This window comes from Nerophis ophidion, linkage group LG10 (genome assembly GCF_033978795.1).
Source record: "Nerophis ophidion isolate RoL-2023_Sa linkage group LG10, RoL_Noph_v1.0, whole genome shotgun sequence".
NCBI classification, from domain to species: Eukaryota; Metazoa; Chordata; class Actinopteri; order Syngnathiformes; family Syngnathidae; genus Nerophis; species Nerophis ophidion.
In genome coordinates, this window is record NC_084620.1 from 15,638,275 (window position 1) to 15,652,080 (window position 13,806).

The window sequence follows — 13,806 nt, forward strand, 5'->3', positions numbered from 1 at the left end:
TACTCCGGCTTCCTCCCACTTCCAAAGACATGCACCTGGGGATAGGTTGATTGGCAACACTAAATTGGCCCTAGTGTGTGAATGTGAGTGTGAATGTTGTCTGTCTATCTGTGTTGGCCCTGCGATGAGGTGGCGACTTGTCCAGGGTGTACCCTGCCTTCCGCCCGATTGTAGCTGAGATAGGCGCCAGCGCCCCCCGCGACCCTGAAAGGGAATAAGCGGTAGAAATGGATGGATGGATGGATTTTCCCAAATTTTAAACCTCTCGGAATATCCCTAAAAAAAGCTTTAAAGTGCCTTATTTTCGCTATCTTCGAAACCACTATCCATTTGCCTGTGACATCATACAGGGCTGCCAATACAAACAACATGGCGGTTACCAAAGCAAGATATAGCGACATTAGCTCGGATTCAGACTCAGATTTCAGCGGTTTAAGCAATTCAACAGATTACGCATGTATTGAAAAAGATTGTCGGAGTATGGAGGCAGATAGCGAAAAGGAAATTGAAGAAGAAATTGAAGCTATTGAGCGAATAGCTATTGACGCTCTTCGCTTTGTGGGCGGTCTTATTTGCATGAATCCATCCTCCCCCCGCCAGCCATGTTGTAGTTTTTCGCGCTTCCATATCTAGTCTACTGACAGTTATAAGTTAGAACTATACACTACTTTGTAGTAGAAACAACAGCGGAATTAGCATGTATAGGACACTACGGTCTCCCTCGACAATATTCATCACTCATCTGTACGGACCGGACATTGGCAGGAGGCAGCTTACAATGGAGTCGGTTTGTCACATTGAGAAATGTTGAATTTGCCGTAACCAAAAAAGAGAGGTAAGTCAAACTCAGAGTCAGTTATCGTGGCAACTTACTCTGTGAGTCTATCCTGCTAGCTGACAGATTTTCTTGAACAAACCCTGTGTTTTTTCACGTTTCCTTCTATGTTTTTTACCGGTCGAATTAAACCTAAATTAAAAGGAGACTTTATTACTTTACATTTTCCACTTTTTTTATTTTTTTCCCCCTCTGGGTTTACAAGAAAATGTGATTTAATGTTAAATCAATAACGTACTGCATTCAAACATATGCACTTACTCTGGCAATAATTGTCACTTCAGTCCAATATAATTTTACTGTACTACTTTTCTTTCTAAGAAAGTGTTCATATTCCACATAAACATGCATTAACGCTTTCAGTTCCAGCTCAATAAAGACAAATGGCCTTTTCTGTCCCCAGTTGCTATGGCAAATTGTAGAATCAATGCCCCATGGATCAGGGCTTTTTATTGTGGTCTTAACTCAGAATCATCATATTCAAAATTGATTGGATCAGCTGTTCTGGAATCTAACACGTAGAGTCTCCCATTTTAGGGGAAGTCAACTTCGATTTCATGTTGAAACTTAAGAGGTTGTTGAAACTCTTAATTAGAATATACTCCTACTATAAAATACATTTTGAAGTAGGCTTTTCCATCTACCAATCTTTTGGTACCAACATTTTTTTTTGATAGTTTTTGATTGTGATTTGATTTACAGGTAACTAAAACACTGCCAACTGCGAATGGACGTTAGCCGCTAGCTAGCTAGCCATGTCAAAATACCTCTTGCTAGCGGCGTTTCATTGTTATATCTTCACCTTTATCATTCATTTTTTAATCAAAATGCGTCCATTGTTCCTTTTCTGTCTACACCCTGTGTCTGCTTTTAAGTACTCTGTGCGTATGCGTTTCTGAACAGACTCCTCTGCTTGTACAAACTTAAAACCAGCAATGTCACAACGTGACAACCAAGCGTCGTTATGCCCGTTTAAAAAAGAGAGGAAAATTTTATTTTTTAGAGACAGTATAGTACTGTTTATGATTGATTAGTACCGCTGAACTTAATTAGTATCAGTATCCCGTACAAGCCTATTTTAAAGTTAAAAGACTTTGCTATGTTTCACCTTCTATTGTGTTTCTGAAGCTTTCAGAGGACGTGGAGTAGTATGGTGGTGTGTCAAAAGCGTCCACTTGCAGGCAGTCAGCCACATCCTGAGGCTCGGGGAGACGTTGGACCATGGGTCTGTCTACATTGCCGGCAGGGTTCCTTCTTATTAGGGATGTCTCAGTGCCTAGAAGAGACATGAGACTCATGAATATCTTAAGGGCATCATTGTTTACGTCAGCACAACAATGATCCTACTGTTGCAGATGGTTCCCAACGTATCGTAGTCATCCACGCTCTCGCAGATGACTCTCCATTGCGAGAAGGTAGAGTTGGTGCTGAGTGAGTTATTGTCGAAGCTGCTCCGAGCACCCACAAGATCGTCTGTGCAGATGTCACATGTGTTGCCGCCGATGGCAAAGTTCCAGTAGGGTAGGGCAAATGTGGGGTCCTGCAGCATGTCCTGGTTGTTTTATGAAACAGAAATCACCAAAATGGGCAAGGGACACTGACTGACATATAAACCAGTCAATAAACAGACACTCAAAAGACAACAAATATAGATGGCAACACAAAACAAAAGGCAGCCAAGGCTACATTGCCAATAAAATGAAAATGCTTTATGTTACTTGAGTTATCGAAACTGAGGCTTTCCAGTCTGCTTTCTATGCTCTCTATGTTAGTGATTGACATGTGGACTGCCCAATGACCGTCTGAAAGGGGACTGAAAAGACAACATATTATAGTTATACAGGACATAATGCAGCAAATGCTGGGACAATTTAATCTAGGTTTTTCTTAGCAGGTCCTCAAAGTGGTAGTGTAGAGTGTTCTTTCCGTTATTGCCGGGATTACATTACAGACCCCCTGTGGAAAGTGAGTTTTCTCAAATTAATATTTATTTTGTAATTTTTTATGACTGTGATAGGCATTTAAAGTCTTTAAAAGCCCTTTACACAGCTTTCACACCTATAAACACTTAATTACATATGCTCTCAAAACACTTGTACACTCTAAAACCTATGCAATTTGACTTTTCAAATCTCAATATACTCAATAGTGTTTAATGGTACTATAAAACCTTTGAATCTCTGAGACCGCAGTAAGTGAACTGCAAAGTGGCGAGGTAACACTGTACATTAAATCATTATTAAATCCCTATCATCTCCCCATAGTGGACCCTACTTTTAGAAATGGCTGAATAAGGCCTAAAAAGATGATGATAAAACAAGACATAACACAGCAAAGGCTACTGTGATGCCATAACTTAATCAATCCAGACATTAATAGTAGAACCCAAAACTGGATATCTCCAAGTCTGATTATGTCTCAGTTTGACATGGACACCACCCATCCATCCATCCATCCCTATCAAGGTCGCAAGGGTACACCACCCAATGACTGCAAAAAGCAGGCACTAAAAAGAAGGTAAATGAAGAAGAACCTGGCAACTCCCAACTTCAACCTATCATCCAAGTCCTCTCTTTGACAGAGTTTTGGGCGCAATAACATTTTTAGATATGTTGACTGCCCAATGATTTCATGAATGAGAAGTAAACATTCAAATATCATCTGAACTGCCCTATAAATATCACTTGCAAGGAGAGTAAATAGGGATGTGGTCCCAGGGGTAGGGACCCTGTTTACATGTAAGATGTCTCCGATTGAAAACCTTGCATGGACAGTGACTTATTTGTGTCCACATCCTTAAAAAGTGGTTTCAGAACCCAATGTGTGAAATTGTTAATAATTCTGAATCCTAGGTTGAAATTCACATTTAGCACAGCACTCATCTATTAAGCCATGAAATTGGTATTAGTTGGGCTGTTTTTCCTAAACAAACAAGGAACATAGTAGTATTCATTGGTGGGCTTGCTGACCTGCATGTCCCGCTCCAATTGGATCAGTTGGTACCGATGCCAGGTGACGAAACCAGGACCTTCATGGGAGAAATCCACCCCTCCAAAACTGGGCTGTCCAGCCCCCAGGAAGGTCTTGCTGACCGAGTAATAATGGCTCCAAACAAAGTAATTATAGATGGTGATGTTCTGGAACTGCGTTGTGTTACCATCCGGTCCGAAAATCTCAGTGTAGCGCCTGATGGCGATCACCAAGTCGGGATGCACGGTCCGCTTGGCTTGGTCCAAGGCATCCACAAAAGCCAATTTCTCCTGGGCGCTAAGTTGCATCACGTTTCTCCTCACTGGAGGATTAGAGCGTGGTTTAAGTCAGTTAGTCATGTATTCATTGGGAACCTGTTGTTAACAAGCGTGATGGATCTTGAAAAAACATGAATTACAAGTTTGTTCTTTGTAATAGTTTTTTGTTGCAGCCACAAACACTAAATAATAAATACAGTCATCCCTTGACACATTGCGCTTCAAATACTGTGGCTTCACCACATCACAGATTTTTTGGGAGGGTATTTATATAAAGCATACTCTACAATGTTCCTTAATTAAGAATTGTCAAGGATAAAAATGGCAAAATAAACTAAACACATCAACACGACAGTTATTTTGGCCACTTGAGAAGACCAAAACAATCTGAGCGCGCTGTTCAGTATTGTTGTCAGTATTGTTGTCAGAGATTGGCTCAGCCACAGACAGTTTTACTATATCAAAGGGACAAGCGGTAGAAAATGGATGGATGGAAAAGAAAAAGGTTTAAAAAAGCATTATGCATGAATAAGCATATGGAAACCTTCAATTAATAAATGACAGGGATATAAAGGGAAATGTCCCTTCTTGGTCATAGTGGCTTTTAAGGCACATACCATTAGTGCTCGTCTTGTAAGGCAGAAGGAACTGGTTTCAAAAAATTCCAGTCGATGTTGAGATAGTAAGGTTTTTAAATCTATTTATGATGTTAAAATTGTTATCTGTACAATTATTTCGCATGAATTAATGTTTCTACATGCATCAAGTTTGGTTTAAAAACAATTTCACATAAATAAAAAAAGTGTAAACATTTTTTATAAAATTCTGCTTAGGGCACCAATTTAGCCTGGGGTGACATGGACTTACCAACAGATACCCTCTGGTCACAGTTGGTTCCAGTCCATCCATGTCGGCACCGGCCGCAGTTAAAACCCCCAAAGTTGCCGTTGCACCGACACGTCCGACTGAAGAACCTCGTCGGCCACTGTTCTCGGTCATCCTGTCCATCGTGCGGGTACTGGGGGCCGTGGGGTCGGGCGTCCACCACAATAGACGTGCACTCACCTCGGCCCTCTCTGGAGCCGCAAGGGTCTTCACCAGTGCCTGATGGAGAAGGGCAACACTCTCTGCTCCGGAGCCCCTCGGGGGTCACACACACTCGGGGGAACTGGGCCCCCACCATGAGTGAGCACGCCAGGACCAGTAAGCAATACTGCCACATTGTGTCCAAAGAACCGATTGAGTACCCTTCACCTAAGCACACTCTGCTTCAATGTGACCCCCACCCTCCTCAAACAAGTGACCCGACCTTAAATAGCAGATTAGCGCATGACTACCCGGATTTTCTGACTCCCGCGTGATCCTATCACACACATACGAAAGTCATATTTCTTACTGGGAAGAAGAAAGATAAGAAAGAAGAAAAGGCACAACAAAAGCCACATTCAATACTTTTTTAATTTTGAAACGACAATAAAAAGTATGCTTTTTTTTATAACCAAAAATATATTTGTTGAATAGATATTTAAATATGCACATATTTCACAAAACATAAGTTGAATCACAACCAAAATTTGGTAAAAATGCTTACATGTGATTGAGCATTGTTGAGTTGTTTATCCACTTAGTTGTCATCAATTCATTTCGAGGCACAGAAAACACTATAAGAAAGAAATATATTCAAGTAATATTCTAGTCTTATTCCTATAAAAAAAACAAGTGACTGTTTATAGTTCTCAAATATGACTGACGTGTTTAAAGGCACAGTTACCGTCATCCTGATTTAAAGTCAAACAAATTTTGTGTTCATTAACCTATTTTAGACATCAGTAATTTGTTTAAATACACAAAAACACTGTAAGAAAAAAAATATATTCAGTTGTGCTGTTTTAATTTTTAATGAAACAAATAAGTATATATACTTATATTTTACTTTCACAGATATGTATAACTGTTTAAGCTATACTGTTATATGCTCTTGGTATTTACATATTTGTATTTCTAATATTTTTAATAATCATCATCACATTGGATAAATAATGCTATATTGAAGTAGTACTCATTCCACCTTGTCTTTCAAAATGTTGTTGAGAGATGTTTCTAATATTGTGACCTTGTTGAGTCGCTAAAAAGCAGGCAATAATGGGATCTTTTAATTTTTAACATGGGAACCAAACTTACATACACCCAGGAATGTATTTTCAAGTGTATTCCATGAGAACGAGTTTAGCTTTAATCCTTGCTAACACGCCCCATGGAATGTTATGAGATGGGCAATAGCACATGTGACTACAGAGCTCATGAACTGCAATTTGATACTTCACAGCAATTCATAATAACCTCCCAACCTGATCACCATATAACATACTGTACTTTTTTTTTGTTTAACTGAAGTATACAGTAATGTACTTTTGTGACTTCAGATGGACTATATGTTAAATAATGTAACTTTACATACATTTATTTTTTATTTAAAATGAGTACATTATGCTTAAGGAAAAACGATTTTAAGGGTAATGTATGCAGCAATTATTCAGTAAAAACAGTACACAGTAAATATCTAAACATCAACTAAAGCATACATACTTATATTTGATTGTAAATAGGAATAAAAAAAGAATACATGTCTTTCTTATTAGGGTAAAAAATAGAACGCAATGGCTTTTGTGTATCCATCCATCCATTTCCTACCGCTTATTCCCTTTGGGGTCGCGGGGGACACTGGTGCCTATCTCAGCTACAATCGGGCGGAAGGCGGCGTACACCCTGGACAAGTCGCCATCTCATCGCAGGGCCAACACAAATAGACAGACAACATTCTCACTCACATTCACACACTAGGGCCAATTTAGTGTTGCCAATCAACCTATCCCCAGGTGCATGTCTTTGGAAGTGGGAGAAAGCTGGAGTACCCGGAGGGAACCCACACAGTCACGGGGATGACATGCAAACTCCACACAGAAAGATCCCGAGCCCAGGATTTAACCCAGGACTTCTCAGGACCTTCGTATTGTGAGGCAGATGCACTAACCCTTCAATCCACCGTGCTGCCCGGCTTTTGTGTACTGTTGTTTTTTTATTTTTTTCAACTTTAGTTATAAAATATAGTTCCCAATCAAAGGCTGCACCTCAACACAGGTTATATATCTATATCTATCTATATATATATATATATATATATATATATATATATATATATATATATATATATATATACATCTCTCTCTCTCTGTCTGTCTCTCTTTCTACCCTCTCTCTCTCTCTCTCTCTCTCTCTTTCACTCTCCTACTATATATATATAAATATTTATATATATATATATATATAAATATATATATATATATATATATATATATATATATACAAACCCCAAAACCAGTTCGCACATTGTGTAAATTGTGAATAAAAACAGAATACAATGATTTGCAAATCCTTTTCAACCTCTATTCAATTGAATGGATTGCAAAGACAAGATACTTAACATTCAAACTGGAAAACTTATTTTTTTGCAAATATTAGCTCATTTGGAATTCGATGCCTGCAAAATGTTTCAAAAAAGCTGGCACAAGTGGAAAAAAAAGACTGAGAAAGTTGAAGAATGCTCATCAAACACTTATTTGGAACATATCACAGGTGAACAGGCTATTTGGGAACAGGTGGGTGCCATGATTAAATATAAAAACTGCTCCCATGAAATGCTCAGTCATTCACCAAAAAGGTTGGTAAAACGGTCACCACTTTGTGAACAAATGCGAGAAAAAATTGTCAAACAGTTTAAGAACAACATTTTTCAACGAGCTATTGCAAGTAATTTAGGGATTTCACCATTTACGGTCTGTAATATCATCAAAAGGTTCAGAGACTCTGAAGAAATCGCTGCACGTAAGTGATGATATTACGGACCTTCGATCCCTTAGGCCAGGGGTTGGCAAGCTGCGGCTCCGGAGCCGCATGCGGTTCTTTGATCACTCTGGTGTGGCTCAGCTGTGTACTTGTCGAATACCCCGGGAGGTTTACAACTTCAGGGCATTTCCCAAAAATTGCCTGCGGTAAACTTACCCTGATTTACACTCGGACAGCAATAATGATGGCGGGCCGTGATGGCAATACCCATAATGTCCTGTTACACATGTGGTTGAGCCTGCTGTTGCACAACACTGTAAGTGTGCCGGCCGGACATGTGTTGTGTGAAGCTTATTTTAAAAACCTCAGGCTAAGGTTACACTGAGGGTTGTGATATAAACAACTTTAATACTCTTACTAATATGCACCACTCTGTGAACCTACACCCAACAAGAATGACAAACACATTTCGGGAAAACATCCGCACTGTAACACAACATAAACACAACAGAACAAATACTCAGAATCCCATGCAACCCTAACTCTTCCGCGCTACATTATTCACTTCAGCTACCACCAAACCCCACCCCCCCAACCCTGCCCACCTCAACCGACGCAGGAGGAGGCGGTTTTGGTGGTAGCTGGGGTGAATAATGTAGCCCGGAAGAGCTAGGGTTGCATGGAATTCTGGGTTTTTTTTCTGTTGTGTTTATGTTGTGTTAAAGTGCGGATGTTTTCCCGAAATGCGTTAGTGATTCTTGTTTGGTGTGGGTTCACAGTGTGGCGCATATTTGTAACAGTGTTAAAGTTGTTTAAACGGGCACCCTCAGTGTGACATGTATGGCTGTTGAACAAGTATGCCTTGCAGTCAAATGCTTGAGTCTGCAGAAGCCACATACAACATGTGACTCGACTGGCAAGCTGTTTGTACAGGATGTAGAGGGCACTATTAACAGTGCCATCATAGCATGCACTTGTTATTGTTGATTGGGTGTTACTCAGCAGACGTCCGAGAGAATAATCACTCTTCAACCCGTGAGTCTCCTGGACAAATCGGGCGGACTCGTATGCATGATGCTAAAAAAGGGCCTTCATATAACATTCACAGGCCGCACTAACATCAAATCTTCATATTTAATTGCGTGCCGCATGTCTGAGACCCCTGGTTTATACATAGCACAGAGCAAAAAAAAACACTGTATGCATTGTTATTTCATTATAAATTTCAAGAGTTTTGTGGCTCCCATTGTTTTCTTTATTTTGTGAAACGGTTCAAAATGGCTCTTTGAGTTGTAAAGGTTGCCGACCCCTGCCTTAGGCAGTACAATAAAAGTGACATCAGTGTGTAAATGATATCACCATATGGGCTCTAGAACACCTCAGAAAACCACTGTCAATAACTACAGTTTGTCGCTACATCTGTAAGTGCAAGTTAAAACTGTACTATGCAAAGCGAAAGCCATTTATCAACAACACCCAGAAACGCTCCCGGCCTCGCTGGGCCCGAGCTCCTCTAAGATGGACTGATGCAAAGTGGAAAGGTAATCTGTGGTCTGACGAGGCCACATTTGAAATTGTTTTTGGAAACTGGACATCATGTCCTCCGGACCAAAGAGGAAAAGAACCATCCGTATTGTTATAGCCGCAAAGTTCAAAAGCTAGCATCTGTGATGGTATGGGAGTGTATTAGTGCCCAAAGCATGGGTAACGTACACATCTGTGAAGGCACAATAATGCTGAAAGGTACATACAGGTTTTGGAGCAACATATGTTGCCAACCAAGCAACTTTATCATGGACGCCCTTGCTCATTTCAGCAAGACAATGCCAAGACATGTGTTACAAGAGCATGGCTTCATGATAAAGAAGTGCGGGTACTATACTGGCCTGCCTGTAGTTCAGACCTGTCTCCCATTGAAAATGTGTGGCGCGATATGAAGCCTAAAATACCACTACAGAGACCCCGGACTGTTGAACAACTTAAACTGTAGATCAAGCAAGCATGGGAAAGAATTCCACCTAAAAAGCTTCAAAAATGAGTCTCCTCAGTTCCCAAATGTTTACGGAGTGTTGTTGAAAGGAAAGGCCATGTAACACACTGGTAAAAATGCCCCTGTGCCAACTTTTTTGCTATATGTTGCCCTCCATTAAATTCTAAGTTAATGATTATTTTCTAAAACAACTTTAGTTTCTCAGTTTGAACATTAAATATCTTGTCTTTGCAGTATGTTCAATTGAATATAGGTTGAAAAGGATTTGCAAATCATTGTATTCTGTTTTTATTTACGAATTACACAACGTGCCAACTTCTCCTCACTTCAAAATCCGATTATCACAGTTTTGAATTTGGATTATTGGATTATTTTTGGACTATTATTTGGATTTATTGGCCCAAAATGCAATTTTATTGTCAGTTGGTCATACAGTAACATTTTGTAAAATGTTTTACTTGAATGCACATCATTTGTTTGCTCAAAACAATGTAACAGTTTAAGCCCAGTTAGGTTTTATTGTGAAGTGAAATTTGCCAGCAAGCACACCAAATGGATGCTCCTCACTCATCTTTGCACTAACATATGCATTGACAGGATTTCTGACGGCATAACAAACGGCGCCACCTTTTATGTTACCATTCTTTGTTAATGTAAAGAAGCATGTGCTTGGTTAATCTGCGTTTATACATGAATAATGCAATAATTATTTGTGATTAGTTGCATGCGTTACCGTGTGGATTTCAACAGCCTAATTTATATACAGTGTAACGTCTGGATGGCATAACGATGCCGGGTTTGTTCTTCCAATGATGCGTCGGCAAGAACACAGCAAAGGTAAGACATAATGTATTTATTTAACTAATAAAGGGCTAAGGAACAAAACACTGGAGCTAAACAGAAAAAACAAACACAAGGCACTAGCATGGAGGCTAGAAATAATAAACGGAAAAACACTGAACTTGGCACCAAGGCACACAAAAGGGAAAACAAACCACTAGAATGAGAGCTAGAATAAAACAAAAGTGTAGCGTGTAAGCTAGCGAGAATATACATACGAAGTACTCGTCACTCTTGCGCGAAGATAAATTAGGATTCCAGGATGAACAACGAAAAGGGGCGAGCTTAAATAAAACAGGTGTGCGTGGATAGCAAAGGGGAGGTGACAGACTAAACAACAAATAAGGACGTCAAACAACAGAGTGATACCAAAAAGGAACAATAAACAAGAATATATAAAGATCCGAACAGCGGATCACAACATACAGTACTGTATATGTAAATACATGTTCACTATATTTCAACTTGAGTTCGTCAATATGGTTCCCTATACTAGATAGGGCTTCATCTCCTACTAAGGTCATTCCAATTTCCAAAATGTATATATATTAAGCAGTACAGAAGTCATTTAAAAGTCAGACTGGAAGTTTTATCCCATTGGAACACAGCGTCCATTATTTGTTGGTACATCATTTTCCCCGTGACAATCTCTTTCATCTTACTTGTCCTTTAGACCCATGTGTGTGTGCCAACAAACATGTGGGGTGATCATGTGAGAGGATGTGACTCGGCGTTAATAGATAATCCTTGCCTTTGGTAAAAACAATAGGTCAAAATAAAAGGCAGAACGGATTTTTTACAAATAACTTTAATTTTAATTTTTTTCATTGATTCCTTCCTTCCCTTTTAGGCTTGCAGCCTCACAACCTTCATCTTCATTTCATTGTGAGAGTCTAAAAATGAAATTACTTTAAAGTTTCAGTATTAAATCTCAAAGAATAATATTATTCCAAATGCAGCATACATGTTTGTCTTTGGCGTGCTCTGCTAGTACAATGGCAGCTCGACTGGCGTCGTAACGGTGTATGTGTGTGTGTGTGTGTGTGGGTGTTTGAGCAATGCGTTCTGATATGTTACATTTAGAGGTCTCTGCTTCAATCAAGAAATTGGTCCCGACTTTAGGATGTGGAGACTTTCAAGGAAAGCATCATAGAGACCAAAAAAATCTGATTATTTTGAGGACCTGCTTCCACCTTTAGTAATGGAGGATGAGGATGCTGCTCTTTGGTCTTATTGCTTGTCTCTGATTCAAACCCTGAGATTTCCTAAAACTGGTCCACTCTTTCAGAAAGGTAGAGGCCCAATTACTGCATGAACAATGACTTCTTCTTGTACGCTCAAGGCTGTGCCCCCGGCCAAACTGTATCTGCGGACTGATTGTCTAGACCGCACAAGACATCATATTGAAGTGCCCCTTCCTCTGCCCGCCAGAAAACGCAATCATCAACCTGACCAGCCTTTGACTGGATACAGTGTGCTGGTTGAGAGGACTGAACCAAACTGTGTAGATATCGCCAATGATGGTTGAGTAAAAATTCCGACCTCAGTGTCACTCATTCAGTAATAAAAAAAATGGGCATGTACAGTAGCTCAGTGGTCATCAATCAATCAATCAATGTTTATTTATATAGCCCCAAATCACAAATGTCTCAAAGGACTGCACAAATCATTACGACTACAACATCCTCGGAAGAACCCACAAAAGGGCAAGGAAAACTCACACCCAGTGGGCAGGGAGAATTCACATCCAGTGGGACGCCAGTGACAATGCTGACTATGAGAAACCTTGGAGAGGACCTCAGATGTGGGCAACCCCCCCCCCTCTAGGGGACCGAAAGCAATGGATGTCGAGCGGGTCTAACATGATACTGTGAAAGTTCAATCCATAGTGGCTCCAAGACAGCAGCGAGAGTCCCGTCCACAGGAAACCATCTCAAGCGGATCAGCAGCGTAGAGATGTCCCCAACCGATACAGGCGAGCGGTCCATCCTGGGTCCCGACGAGCGGTCCATCCTGGGTCTCGACTCTGGACAGCCAGTACTTCATCCATGGTCATCGGACCGGACCCCCTCCACAAGGGAGGGGGGGACATAGGAGAAAGAAAAGAAGCGGCAGATCAACTGGTCTAAAAAGGAGGTCTATTTAAAGGCTAGAGTATACAGATGAGTTTTAAGGTGAGACTTAAATGCTTCTACTGAGGTAGCATCTCGAACTGTTACCGGGAGGGCATTCCAGAGTACTGGAGCCCGAACGGAAAACGCTCTATAGCCCGCAGACTTTTTTTGAGCTCTAGGAATCACTAATAAGCCGGAGTCTTTTGAACGCATATTTCTTGCCGGGACATACGGTACAATACAATCGGCAAGATAGGCTGGAGCTAGACCGTGTAGTATTTTATACGTAAGTAGTAAAACCTTAAAGTCACATCTTAAGTGCACGGGAAGCCAGTGCAGGTGAGCCAGTACAGGCGTAATATGATCAAACTTTCTTGTTCTTGTCAAAAGTCTAGCAGCCGCATTTTGTACCAACTGTAATCTTTTAATGCTAGACATGTGGAGACCCGAAAATAATACGTTACAGTAATCGAGACGAGACGTAAAAAACGCATGGATAATGATCTCGGCGTCTTTAGTGGACAAAATGGAGCGAATTTTAGCGATATTACGGAGATGAAAGAAGGCCGTTTTAGTAACGCTTTTAATGTGTGACTCAAAGGAGAGAGTTGGGTCGAAGATAATACCCAGATTTTTTACAGAGTCACCTTGTTTTATTATTTGGTTGTCTAATGTTAAAGTTGTATTATTAAATAGAGGTCGGTGTCTAGCAGGACCGATAATCAGCATTTCCGTTTTTTTGGCATTAAGTTGCAAAAAGTTAGCGGACATCCATTGTTTAATTTCATTAAGACACGCTTCCAACTGACTACAGTCCGGCGTGTTGGTCAGCTTTAGGGGCATGTAGAGTTGGGTGTCATCAGCATAACAGTGAAAGCTAATACCGTATTTGCGTATGACGTCACCCAGTGGCAGCATGTAGATGCTGAAGAGTAC

General features: G+C 40.4%; 1 protein-coding gene across 1 annotated transcript in view; it reads right to left on the reverse strand.

Moving 5' to 3' along the window:
• LOC133560267 (5,6-dihydroxyindole-2-carboxylic acid oxidase-like) overlaps positions 1–5,387 on the reverse strand; it is a 7,669-nt gene extending 2,282 nt beyond the window's left edge. The window contains exons 1-4 of the mRNA XM_061912603.1: positions 4,951–5,387; positions 3,805–4,127; positions 2,183–2,387; positions 1,944–2,111 (exon numbers count right to left, since the gene is read on the reverse strand). Coding sequence (XP_061768587.1) covers positions 1,944–2,111; positions 2,183–2,387; positions 3,805–4,127; positions 4,951–5,305 — 1,051 coding nt within the window. The 5' untranslated portion in view covers positions 5,306–5,387. The remainder of the gene's footprint in view (positions 1–1,943; positions 2,112–2,182; positions 2,388–3,804; positions 4,128–4,950) is intronic.
• Between the last annotated feature and the right edge of the window lie 8,419 nt (positions 5,388–13,806).